Source organism: Coenobita brevimanus, chromosome 59, assembly GCF_032717465.1.
Source record: "Coenobita brevimanus isolate Jiangsu-jjx chromosome 59, ASM3271746v2, whole genome shotgun sequence".
NCBI lineage: Eukaryota > Metazoa > Arthropoda > Malacostraca > Decapoda > Coenobitidae > Coenobita > Coenobita brevimanus.
The window spans coordinates 8,017,143-8,030,731 of record NC_137012.1 but is presented as its reverse complement, the minus strand read 5'-3'; the positions used below and the strand labels follow the sequence as shown (position 1 = coordinate 8,030,731).

The following is a 13,589-nucleotide window of genomic DNA, read 5'->3' as shown; positions in this document are numbered from 1 at the left end:
TCCAGGGCCACAGATATATTGACAGAGTGCCACATTACCCTGCAGTCAAACAAGCTTGCTCCAGTTGATTCACTTGAAGCACGAAATTGATTACACGGTGTAACAAACTTAAACCAGCTTTTTGTTTATGTTGATTTTTATGCTGTTTCTAATCAATGTCACTGCGTAGATTCCAAGTATGCTATTTGTTTTTGTGTAAATTTAGAGTTACAGTAATTATGCAACAACATATGTATCGTACAAGGACAGGAGCTGCAACTTGTTAGCATTTCGAGAATGATAACAATGACAGAGATTTTATATTTTTCCGGGTGTTTATTATGAATAAAACTAGAAAATGGGCAAACAGTAACATTGCAAGGAATGCAGGGCACATAGTATCTAGAAATGCACTTTTGATCTTGACTTTCTTCTGTAGCTGTGACAACAATCACGCAACAATCCCCAAACGTAATCGCCCATCATTGCCTCATTCCACCTGCCCTGACATCTAGTTTCCATCAGCAGAATGTCCTGGTGGAACCGTTGACCATGCTTCACGCTTACTGCACCCAAGTTGCTTTCGAAATAATCAAGGTGGGAATGAAGATAGTGCAATTTGATTGACATTCTGCATCCAGACCGGTGGAATGTGGTGATCAGGTCATCGACAACCTATGCGGAATCTGGTCTCCTCTGGTTGCCAAGAAAACCTTCCTCAGCCCCTCTGAAAGCATTCCAAGCATGCTCTTCATCATCGGTCTTTTTACCCTGCATGGAGTTCACGACTTGCAGGCATTCTTTGAACCTGCGGCCCGGTGAATATGCCAGCTGTCACCTTTGCCACACTCAGCTTGGGAAACATTGATCGGATATGCAAAAAGGCATCGCCATCCCTGCTGATGACTTTCAAGAATTGGTTCACAAGACCAAGTTTTATGTGTAGTGGCGGTAGCAATACCTTCTCTCTGGAGATCAGTGGAACTCTCAGAACGTTGCACAAGCCCTGTGGGAGACTCTCTGGGAGGCAAGTCTTTTATTACGAAATGTTCTGCATCACTCTGACTGTCTCACAAATATAAAAGAACATTAGTAATTCGTACAACCACCTTGCATTCCAAGTAGGAATGAAATCATTTTGAAATCCCCACAAACTTCCCATTTGTGATTTGAGTACTTGATCTTTGTCAGACAAATCTTCACATTCTCAAAGCTTTCTTTCATTTCCGCAGAATGTGCAAGTGGAAATGATGGAAGTTCCTTGCCGTTATGCAAAAATACAGCTTTTGCACTCTTCACAGAACTGTCTATGAAGAGTCGCCATTCTGAGGCCTTGTAATCCACTCCCATGGCTTGGAAGAACCTTAACATCAAAACAATAACACAACGAGATTTCTTTACAAAATTTGAAGAAGGCTACAAACTTGCCGTGGCGATTCTCATAACTCAGCTTGAAACTGGTATCCAACAAGTTCCATTCACTTAGACGTGACACCAGCAGCTCAGCAATGGACCTGGTGAGTCCTAAATCTCGGACCAAGTCATCCAGTTCTTGCTGCTTGGGAAAGTGTGGAGTGTCTTCATAAAATTTGCCGACATACGATTCATCACTTTCCCCTCCGTCAACGATGATATCCTCATGGTCAGAGACAACTTCCGTGTCTGCAGGAGGGACAATCCTCATTGTGAGGCACCAGAGAGATTGAAGAAGGCAAATTTGTATATACAATTTTCTTTCTGCCCTTATGCTCTTTGGACCATTTATATCAACCATGCAAAAATAACAATTGTCGCAGTGATTCGAAGGCTGTCCCTACACTCTCGGAACTGTGAAAGGCATCTTCTCTCTTGCTCCTTGCTCCCAAGTTTCAAGTGCAGAGCAACAGCTACAAGTGTAATGAAGAGCCCAGCCCTTATCTTGATCACCATTTGTCACGCCAAAATATGCTTTGTATGCATGAGCAAATTTGGTATTAAGGTGGATTATGTGTTTGATCATCTTTGGTTCAATATTCTCCACATACATAACAAAATGTATCAGCTGACAGCCTGGAAGAACATCTTCTGGTCATTCTCATCAACAGTAATACTTTTAGGAACAGCACAAAAACATGTCGACCAGCCAAACTAGCAACGTGAGACTAGCTCATTGAATGAACTGACTCGATTCACGTTGCATGACGCAATAATGGTCATATTATATTTGTGGGCTCCTGGACTTTGGTTCCTTCTTCCTTGCAATAAATATATATATATATATATATATATATATATATATATATATATATATATATATATATATATATATATATATATATATATATATACACCATTGGAGCCCAGTGTCCTGAGTATTGGAGAGAACTGGGATTTTTCAAGTCTTTATAAAGTAGGGAGCCACCAGGTAAGGACCTATGAGCTTCGCAACTATAAGCCGATAGGCGGAGGGTGGTACGCTTAGTACCCTCCCAGTGCCATGCCTTGCCCAGCACCGCTGTGATACAATGTGTTATATACATATATATATATATATATATATATATATATATATATATATATATATATATATATATATATATATATCAGCGACATCTGCATGGACGCAGACGGTGTGTGTGTGTGTGTGTGTGTGAGACGTGGTAAGCGATACATCAGGGTGCGGTAATAAGACTGGAAATAAACAATTGTCAATTCGTGACAAAAACCTGGAGATAGACAAAACATACACAGTTGGAATCAGCGCGAAAAACTCAATCTAACACGACCAAAAAAAAAAGTGAATAAAAATTCTTTGTTACACAGCGTTACCATTCTTTTCTCTGATTCTGCCCCAGTGGCCAAACGTACATTTGTTTACCGTTCATATTTCACATATGAACCATAAAAACCATGACTGTGGGATAAATCTGAGTTTGAATACAGTGGAAACTGAAGGGAATGCAAAGCAGGTGGATTCCTAACTGTATGACCTACAGGGAATTCCAGTTTTCCAAAACAAAATCAAATATCCAGAAGCCTCTCCCTCTGACTGTGTGTGTGTGTGTGTGTGTGTGTGTGTGTGTAAATCTATCATATATATATATATATATATATATATATATATATATATATATATATATATATATATATGGATGTATGTACAGTATTTGCAATTAAATCACTTAATAACGCCTAATTCTTAGATTTGCTGATATCCACAAGAAAAAGAAAACTCGAAATATTCTGAGCTCTCTCGTGTATTCACATGTTCAGGGGGGAGTGGCATACTAGATTTAGGCATCACTTGTTCACCGCAGCAATTTCGTTGAAAGTTTAAACGCAAGTTTAGCTTGTGAGTCTTGACTTGGAGAACTAAGAAACAAAGGAAGAAGATCGAGGATAGATTGCAGGGAAGGCTTCGAAGTGGCATGTGGAAACCATTATGCAATTAAATCACTTAACAAGACGACTCATAGATATGTTGATGTCCAGAAGGAAAACGAAACAATATATCCCGATCGCTTTCGTGTATTCATATCATCACATGAATAGGGACAAACAACCTTGTCTCCTTTAATGCTAGTAAAACCAAGTATATACAATTTACTAATAGACAGATATTGCCAGAATCGAATATTAGATTCAGTGCTGCTAATATTCCCATCTCCAAAAGTATTGAAATTCTCGGTGTCCCACTTAACAATGCCCTCAGCTGAACCTCTCACGTCAGATCACTTGCTAAAACCGTCTCGGAGAAACTTGGATTATTGTACAGAGTCCGTAACTTCTTCACTGGAGCAGTTAGCTATAATTTATGTCATGTGCGCTCTCAGCTTGATTATTGGTCATTCTTGTGGAATGGATGTGGAATGGTTGCACTAAAACAACTACACAAAATTCAGAACAAAGCTGTTGGAATTATTAATGACCCTGCTATTATAAATAAACTACCTCCCCTACAAGTAAGAAGGAATGTTGCCTTCTTTGCATTATAACAGTATACAAATGTTTTTATGGCAAATGCTCAAACGAAGTTGCGTCCATTATGCTACCTCTCCATGCCTTCCCTCGTGCTACGCGGGCATCTGGTAGCGCTCATGACTGGAATGTCACACAACCTTATAGCAGAACTTCTGCCTATCAGAATTCTTTTATTCCCCGAACTGCATCTCTCTGGAACTCGCTTCCCCAGAGTTGTTTCCCCCCAAACTTGAATCTACACCTGTTCAAGTCCAACTGTTGCAGATATTTTATGAGTGAAGGACGCCAGTAATCTGGTGTATGGATGATTTTCTTATTCGTTTGTTTTTCTTTCCTCTGTTGTTATAAAAAAAAAAAAAAGTCATCGGGAGAGAGTGGCACGATCCCCTGATGATGTGAATACACGAAAGTGCTCGGGATATTTGATATTTCTTGTTTCCTTTTCCTTGCGGATATATATATATATATATATATATATATATATATATATATATATATATCCCATTGGATCCCAGAGTTGCTTGGTGAGGTACTGTTCTGGGAGAGTCCTAAGAGTACCGCTCTCCGCCTAACGGCTCATAGTCGCGAAGCTCATAGGTCCCTACCCGGGGGTTCCCTACTTTATTAAGGTTTGGAAATTCACAGTTCTGCCCAGTACTTTGGACACTAGGCTCCAATGAGATATATATATATATATATATATATATATATATATATATATATATATATATATATATATATATTTATTTATTTATTTATTTGGGTAACACGTTTTTGTTCTAACACGCTCAGCGTAATGCGACAGATCATAATCGAGACAGGGAAAAACTCGAGCTCTCGTGGGAAGTCTGCTGGCCAAGCCACGAAATTTGAAGGTCTCGCGCGAAGACGTCACCCATCAGACTCGCCATGATTGGTCAGCTTACATGCGGATACTTGTCTTGGGTATACTCAAAATAAAAATAATAATAAAAATAAATAAATAAAACTATATGGTTATAAGAAAGTTTATGGGTTTTGCAATTTTAGAGGATGAAATGGAACGAAAATGTGTGCTAATCAGAAAAAACTTACCCTTTCATCCATATGTTTTCGTAGTATAGTTTTCACTTCCATATTTCGTTGGATTTCGCGCTTTCCAACACATTTCGGACCAACTGAGATACGGTTATCAGTCCTTTCTCGCGTCTCACCAAGTTCTACTCCACACTCATATGGGTTTCGCAGGTTTAGGGGACGAAATGGAACGAAAATATTTGCTAATCACAAATAAAGTACTCTTCCATACATGTGTTCTCGAAAATTAGGATTCACTTTAATATTCTTCGTTTGATTTCGTGTTTCTCAACTCATTTCGAACCGACAGAGCATACAGCTATCAGTTCTTTCTCGGGTCTCACCGAGCTCTACTCACACTGTGCTGCAAGATTTTTATTTTTATTTTTTTTTTATTTTTTTATTTACTTATTTTGTGTGTGTGTGTTTTAGTGTCGAGCGAGGACACTAAGTAGCATAGTCCGATAATTGGAATTGCATCGGAGTCGGCTGAGTAATGATGAAAATTTTTTAATTTTTGTTTTACCCAATTAACCTAGACTGTAACACTTAATTCTCCATCCTTCTAGGTGTGAACTAACGCCGTCATTATGATTATTTTTCAAAGATATCGTCGTATCCCGCATTCTGTTGACTGTCTTAACTGGCAAAATGCTTGCACTAAAAGATAAGGAATATTTAGACCATTATTTTACAGCACAGTAGTTAGAATGAAGCTCGAAACAAATATCTAAGCAGTAGCCTTCTGTCAGAAGCTGTGGCGGACTGGTAGAAACTAGCAAGTCTGGAGGTACACACACACATACTCTGGCGGTGTTCCATCACTGGTATGACTGAGGCTTAATGTTTAATTTCGATGGTACAGGAGCTGTGAGGAGAAATTTAGTTTCTTTTAAAATTTTCGATAGTTCATCAATAAAATGTATATGAATAAATACACAATTATCGATGCCTTTCTTGGATTTTAAAGAGTTTAGTGCTAAATTTGAATGTTACTTGCAAGTCTTTTATATAGCTTGATTATATATATATATATATATATATATATATATATATATATATATATATATATATATATATATATATATATAAGGCTACATCGAAATATCACAGTTCCTTTAGTTTTTCTATGTGGATTTTCATTTTAAAAAAGGTATAGATTTTTTAGAGGCCGTAATGATAACTACTATACCCTCATATTAAAATGTTTTGATGACATAATAATACTGCTAAGTAACGTCTTTGTCACCGGGCGAATAATTGGAAATACAAAGCACATAGTGTAACTCTTGTCCTTTCCAAAAAGTGCGCAACACAGTCATTAGACAAACAACAAACACAAAACATTTCAGCTTCCAAGCCAACTCTTGGTAAATAACGATATAGGAAACGCATAATGTTTGTAAGCGTCTGGTCATTACCCCAATAATAAAAAGCTGCATTTATACTCCATCACATCTCTTATGCACCCGCTTATCACAAACACTGCACATGATGTTATTACTTCCCATACCCTTAAAGGTGGCAAACTGCACATGGCCACTCTCCCTCTTCTTTGACAGTACCACCACCAACATCGCCTTCATTTTATCTGCATTAACTCAATCCCTTGTGCCCCATACCATCTTTCCACTTCCTAAATCTTTCTTCTGCCTTCCTCTCATTCTCTGCAATCAACATAAAATCATCAGCATACATCTCCCACGGCAATTCATTTTTGAAGTCACGTGAAAGAGCTTCAAGCACCATGATGAACAATAAGAGGCTTAAGACTGACCCTTGATGCACAACAAGATTCATGGAAAACTCATCATTCAAATCTCTGATCACTCTCATCTGGGTGCGAGCACCCGTATACGTAGTCATAACCACTGGCAGCCAGTCCTCGATCCCAAGCACCTCACTGCCCACTTCGCTACCTCCCTAGGGACTCTGTCAAGGGCCGTCACCAGGTCAATATAAACAAAATACATATCCGTTATCTCTGCTACATATTTTTCCTGAAGTTGTCGAACAATGAATATGGCATTAGTGGTTCCTTTGCTTGGCATAAACCCAAATTGCAACTCATCAGTATTCACTCTTTCTCTAATTATACCATCTTGAACTCTCCGTTGCCATCATTATCTGGGCCAAAAATTTTATGCCCCTGTAATTTCCTCTTTACAGGGCATCAGCCTTCTCCTTGTGTATATTTACTATCATGCTCTTCAGCGAATCATCTGGGACGACTCACTCACAATCGTATAATCTTGGGGATTTCAACATTTCAGTAGTCAGCCAGACACACATGCTGCCTTCCCCACCTGAATTTTGCTTACACTGCTCACAGTAGGAGCATCGATCAAAGGCCAAGGGCCAAACATGCTGACTCCAACCCTTCCCATTTCGAGGCAAACTCTTCATTTAGCAACCTGTTATAATCCTCTCTCCAAGCATTTTTAATATCCTCACTGTTCGCCACTGTCGGGCTTGTAATGATCAAGTACTTGCCGCCCACCTAAATACCGCTGCTCCTGACGTCATCTCCACCTCTTACTCACACGGCCCCCTCAGACCGAGGTCTGGGTCGAGTGGGACTAGAGGGGGGAGAGGTGGAAGGCGGAGAAAGGAGGAGTGAAGAAGAAGACGGATGTGAGGCAGGCAAATATGGAGCGGGGGACGATAGGACAATGGATCGCCAGCGTCAGAAGTTCCTGAAGGCAGCGTTTAAAACACTCTAATGTAAGCATGGTGCTGAGGTTTTGGCACGTGCCCAGCAGGAGTGGAAAAGAGCATAGGGAACTGGGAGACAACGAGGGCTGGAGAGAATTGCAGAGGAAAGGGAAGATGAAACACAAGAATAAATGAAGTGAATAAGGGAGTGATGGAAGAAGGAGGGTGACTATGTGAGGGGCAAAAAAACACCCAGGACATAGATTAATAATAGCTCTTGAGGGGCCTGGGTGCAGAGGCTAATGTACTCGGACTGCCCTAGGGTAACGGGGGTGACTGTCATCTGTGAAATCTCCACCCATAATGGTGTGCCAGTGGGTGAGAGCAGAGGGTGTACACTGGGATAGAGTATGGTGTATATCCGTATGGAGGTGTATATAAGCACGCTAATAAGAGAGACGGGGCTAGAGGGGGTTTGGCAGTCAGACAGAATTGTCTTGTGTCCAGCTGGGACAGACGGGCAGAACTCAGCCACGACCATGGGCTTCGCGGTACTGGTGAGTAGAAGTATTTGAAGAATAGTCTTGTGAGAGAGTAACTCAAGGTGAATAAGTGCCATTAGAGTAAAGTAAAGTACCGGCAGTCCCTACTTGGAAAAACCAGCAATATTATTTGATGCGTATGCTCCAGGTCGTGGCGAATATTAATTAAGTGGTAGAATTAACTTAGATTAAGACTTATAACATTTAAGTGAACCTTTATCACTCACGGATGGCTGTCTAGTCTTTTGGATAAGTAGACTGAAGTCATTTATGGCTATCAAGTTAAGTACTTAGTTGCTGTTAAGTCATTAATAAGCGATTGAGACTTCCCTTGTGTCGAGAAGAGACTCTGGATATTTAGGTAATGTTATAGCTGTGTAACTTGTTTCTGAATTAGTGTAAATACTCTGTAAGAGATCGTTAAAATTTAAAGGAAAAATTGTTTCTGTGTTTTGTAACCTTAACCCCTACACCGCGGGCATGTTTACCAATGTTTTGCGTGTGCCACGGGGTTATTCGGGCTCCGACAGACTCTCAAAAAATATTTGCCAAAAATCAGTTATTAGTCCTAGAATATTAAAATTACATATGCTTATGGCACATACCTTCAGCTTTCTCCTGGAATGTCTGTTGAGCCTTCGTCGGTTACCGTAGGACTTGTGAAGACCTCTGAAGTTGGGTAACGAAGTTTCCACTTTACACTTCCCGACAACCCGTAATATGATTACCACAGCCAGATATTAACACTATAAACAATACTCTATGATTTTCAAGTAGTTTGGGATCCTTTCTCCAAAAAAAAACCCACTGTGAAAGCAATGAAAATTACAAGTGCGTCTGACCGTCGCACTTGCGCTAGTTCGCTCTTGATACTCTGTCATTTATTATTCATAAAACCACTCACACTTTATATTTCTAATTCTATATAACACTTATATATATCTACAGTCTTTATCCATAAGTTTCCTTCAGTAGTATTAGTTTACTGTCACTGTAGGGATTCAATTTCTTTCAGTAAAATACATAGCATTCACTTTCTCGTCCTGTATACTAGCATTGAGAGTGAGTCGCTTTCACCTTCACTCTCATAACTCATAGTATTCAGACATGCTAGAGTGAAACTTTCACTTTCATTACTCCTAGGGTATATACTCGTATTCTTATAATACTACTCATTTACATTTCTATTTACGTTCTCTATTTTATTTACGTTATTTACATTTCTGTTTTATTTACACTGTGTTATACACTGTCACTTGAAGTAACTTATAAAACTATTTTCCACTGTTCACGTATATTTACATTCATTACTTTCACTTGCTGTTTACACATTATTTACACATTATTTACAATTCCACTTGCACTGTTTTACTCAATAGAAAGATCGTAGTCACTCTTTTATCAATTGTCAGCCCTTTACCTCTTTCCACACGAGGTTTAGTAGGGGGTAAAGGTCACAGGGCCCTTTGCATGGGGGTGAAAAGTCCCTGAAGCTAGCAAGAGCGAACTGACGTACCTCCACGTTAGAAGATGAGAGTGAACTGATAAGGGTGGGCCGGGGTGGTGGCCTACCTAGAGAAATTCATTACTATCAATGTTAGCCTCTTGAAACAGCTATATATAGCAGTGAAATTATTGGCAGGAAATCTAGACAATACATTATAAATTAGGTAGTTCCAGGTGAATGTAAATATCACTTAGGCTGCTCCCTTCCCTCCTTATATGTATATTTATTACGAAAATAGATTATACGGCATATTTCAAGGGGAAATAAACAGCGAAAATTAGCGAACGAGTGCACGTGAGGTGTTGTCAGGTGATAATTAGCCAATTCCAGCTGTATGGCACTCTCACTTACCTTATTTCTTTCTTGTATAAATTATTTGGTATAAGAATAGGGCATAGGGCTTATTTCAATGGATGAAATCAGTGAAAAATTCCAGGGAAGATTTACTTAGCGTAGCACGGCCGGGCAGGCGAGAGGATAGGGTAATGGAGGGGGGGTAGGAAGGGGAGTCAAGAACGGGGAGAAATGGCTAAATTGTCAACAATGGATGGGAGTACAGATGAGATTAGGAGTGCTGACAAGTGTTGGACATTGGCAGTACTGATAGATGATACAAGCCCCCACTTGGAAGCCCGGGTGAATTCAAAATAACACAGAATCACAAAAGCGACGCCTCGCGGTATGATCCCTTGCTCCCAAGTGTCACGAAAGTGACGCCCCGCGGTTAAGAGGTTAATGTGGAACTGTTAATTTTTGGAAGTCCGGGAGGGAGTCTGGGGCGGAAAGGGGTATTTAATATCTTGTTGTCCTAACCTACGAGGTTGTGGGCCCCCTCTGGGCTTGTCTCCACACTCTCCGCTGCTACTGTCACACGCTACCAACTACTCATTAGTGGCAGCCATTCACCGTACTTGGCGAGACTGAGTGCAAAGCATACCAAGAGTTATGTAGAGACCACTACTTTTTCTTTATTTTTCACACTGCTCACCTATGATATTCCTGTTTTCCCTCTTCATCTGATCTGCCACGTTAAATATCATATTAATCCTTTCTATGCAATACGGTTATCCAGTAAGTCTCAGAGACTCAGATTTTGCCCTTTATACCTCTATTCTAGCCCTACACTTGGCTAGTATTCATCTTTGTTACAACCCCATGTATATTCCTGGAGAAGCCTTCTTTTCACTTTAACTGCAGCTTTTACACCCTCATTCCACCACCATGTTACTTTACATCATTCCTGGGGGTCCCTTGTCCATTCACACACTGAATTGTTTTCGAGAGCTCTGTAGTGTTCGTTAACACGTCTGTCACCAGCTCCCTGTTCAGCCACCACTCAACTCATCTCACTGTAATATGTATCTCTTACTGCTTGTTTTTTCAAGTCCATATTTTCCTCCTATGTGTTTTGGTTCTCTTCATCACCATTTGCTCCTTAACCCATTCAGGTCGCAAATGGATCTAGCCTGAGAGATCGCATTTTTGACCCCAAAAATCAAGGTTTGTAAATTTAGAATGACATTATATTCATGCATAAGAAACTAATACGCATCTGTCTACAAAACATTAGAGCACTACTTACCATAACAGAGCCGGAATAATGATGGGAAGCTGCATAGCAAGTGGTATGTGGTGCCCCAGGTCAGTGCATTTCTGTATACATAATGACAGAGAAACACTCCTACTAACCTAAAATCATAAACTTGTGTTTACATCTTCTCAACTGGATTGAGTAATACCCAGGAAATGAGTAAAAGTTGAGAAATACTGATAACATTCACAAGCTGCCTGCCACAGTTTAGAGTCACAGGCAAATGGGCAAGCCATAATTATGGCCAGAAGACCCATACTGAAACAGACACAAGCATGGCCAGGAGACCTGTACTGATACAGCCACGATTGTGGCCAGGAAACTTGTAACCCTCTGTCACACACAAACGACTCAAGGGCCGACCACGGCGCAACTCAAGGTCGTTACACATTTTTTCATCGATCGTCCCTTGATTCGCCGACAAAGCCCGGACTCTTTAGGGCGTTTGTGAGCCGCTGGGAAGACTCGTCGGACCTCACGATTTTTTAATGTATGCACACGTTAAAAAATCGTGGCCGCCTCATGACTTGCCAAAAGTTGTGTCACAGTTGCGTCGCAGTCGGGAATGTCACACGTCGGTCGTGAAGCAATCTTAGCTTAATCAGATGTGTCGTTATGCGGTCGTTTCGTGTCGTGATGCTGTCGCCAACAAAAAACTGTTATGACTGCATGTCCCTCATCAAATGGCTAGACACAGGAGAGGTCCATGGTGATGCGCTGGGTGTCACTGGTGGTCTAGGTGTGATGCCCCGCTCCACACTGGATATCACTGGTGGTTCAGGTGTGATGCCCCGCCCCATGCTGGGTGTCATTGGTGGTCTAGATGTGATGCCCCACCCCACACTGGGTGTCATTGGTGGTTCAGGTGTGATGCCCCACCCTATGGGTCGGTCTTAGGGGGTTTGTGGGGGGGTTGGGGTGCATTCCCCAAATGCATCACGCAGTCGTCTTGCGTTCGTGGGCGGTCGTGTCACGGTCATGGCTGACAAAAATTCGTTAAATTTCAAATATGAATACTTGTGGCTCTGTCACCTCGTGGTCACCTCGTGATCTTGTCGCTTTCTTGAGGATCGTGAGGCAGTCCTGACACGGTTGTTAGGCAGTCATGAGCAGAGCAGATTCAGGGCCATTTGGGAGGCGTGGGAGCCAACTAGGACTCGACCCTGATTTGCACTGCGGTCGGCCCTTGAGTCACGTACGTGTGACAGGGGCTGTACTGATACAGCCACGATCTTGCGCAGGAGACTTGTACCGATACAGCCACAATCGTGCCCGGGAGACTCGTACTGATACAGCCACGATCGTGGCCAGGAGACCCGTAATAATACAAACACGATCGTGGCCAGGAGATCCGTTCTGATACGGCCACGATTGTGGCCGGAAGATCCGTACTGATACAGCCACGATCGTGGCCAGAAGACTCTTACTGACAGCCACGATCGTGGCCGGAAGACTCGTACTGACACAGCCACAATCGTGGCCAGAAGACTCGTACTGACACAGCCATGATTGTGGCTGGAAGACTCGTATTGACACAGCCACACTCATGGCCAGGAGACCAAGGCTTAAGCACCATGTTACATGTTAGTAGTTTGTGTTGCTGCACACACTCTTCACTCCCTATAACTTTAACATCCCTCATCAGCCTTCTATCAGTCCTCCTGACCAGGAAATTGTCTATCTGGCTACTATTTTCCCCAGACTCGTATGTAATTAATCAGCCTACTCTCCCTTTTAGTAGAGTGCGTGTTGAACACAATCATGTCCATTGCCCTCCCCCCCCCAAACTCGAGGATACTTTCCAAATTCCTTGTACCATATCCGCATCCCCATTGTACCCCTTCATATCCTCGAGCTGCTTCACCTACATGACCTTAGTATTAAGGTCCACTCCCAAAACTTCAATCTCATCATCCCCCATACCGCTTACTACACATATTAAGTCAACCCAGAATCTGTCTTTTTCTATATCTTCCAAGCCCACTTGTGGAGCATATGCCGATATAAATGAAAATGTGAGCCTACCGAATAAACTTTTCATTGATATAATCTTTTCATTCATTCTCATTACGTTCATGACATATTCCACCCATTTTTCCTTTACTGGCACACCCACACCACCACATCCATCTACCCTTCCCTGCCAAAATATCATATACCGATAATCCTTCCCTTCAATAATTTTGGCTGATCCTATCCTATACCTAACCCTTCTGTACTTAGCCAACGTCCACTCACCTACTGCTCATTTTCTCGACCACTTCACCCCCTTTGAAGTGTATGCTCCTCGAACTACCCA

General features: G+C 41.4%; 1 protein-coding gene across 1 annotated transcript in view; it reads right to left on the bottom strand.

Moving 5' to 3' along the window:
• The window catches only part of LOC145402854 (potassium channel subfamily T member 2-like), an 812,106-nt gene that overhangs the window by 92,210 nt on the left and 706,307 nt on the right, over positions 1-13,589 (bottom strand). Inside the window, exon 29 of the mRNA XM_080274763.1 lies at positions 12,442-12,833. Coding sequence (XP_080130889.1) covers positions 12,442-12,833 — 392 coding nt within the window. The remainder of the gene's footprint in view (positions 1-12,441; positions 12,834-13,589) is intronic.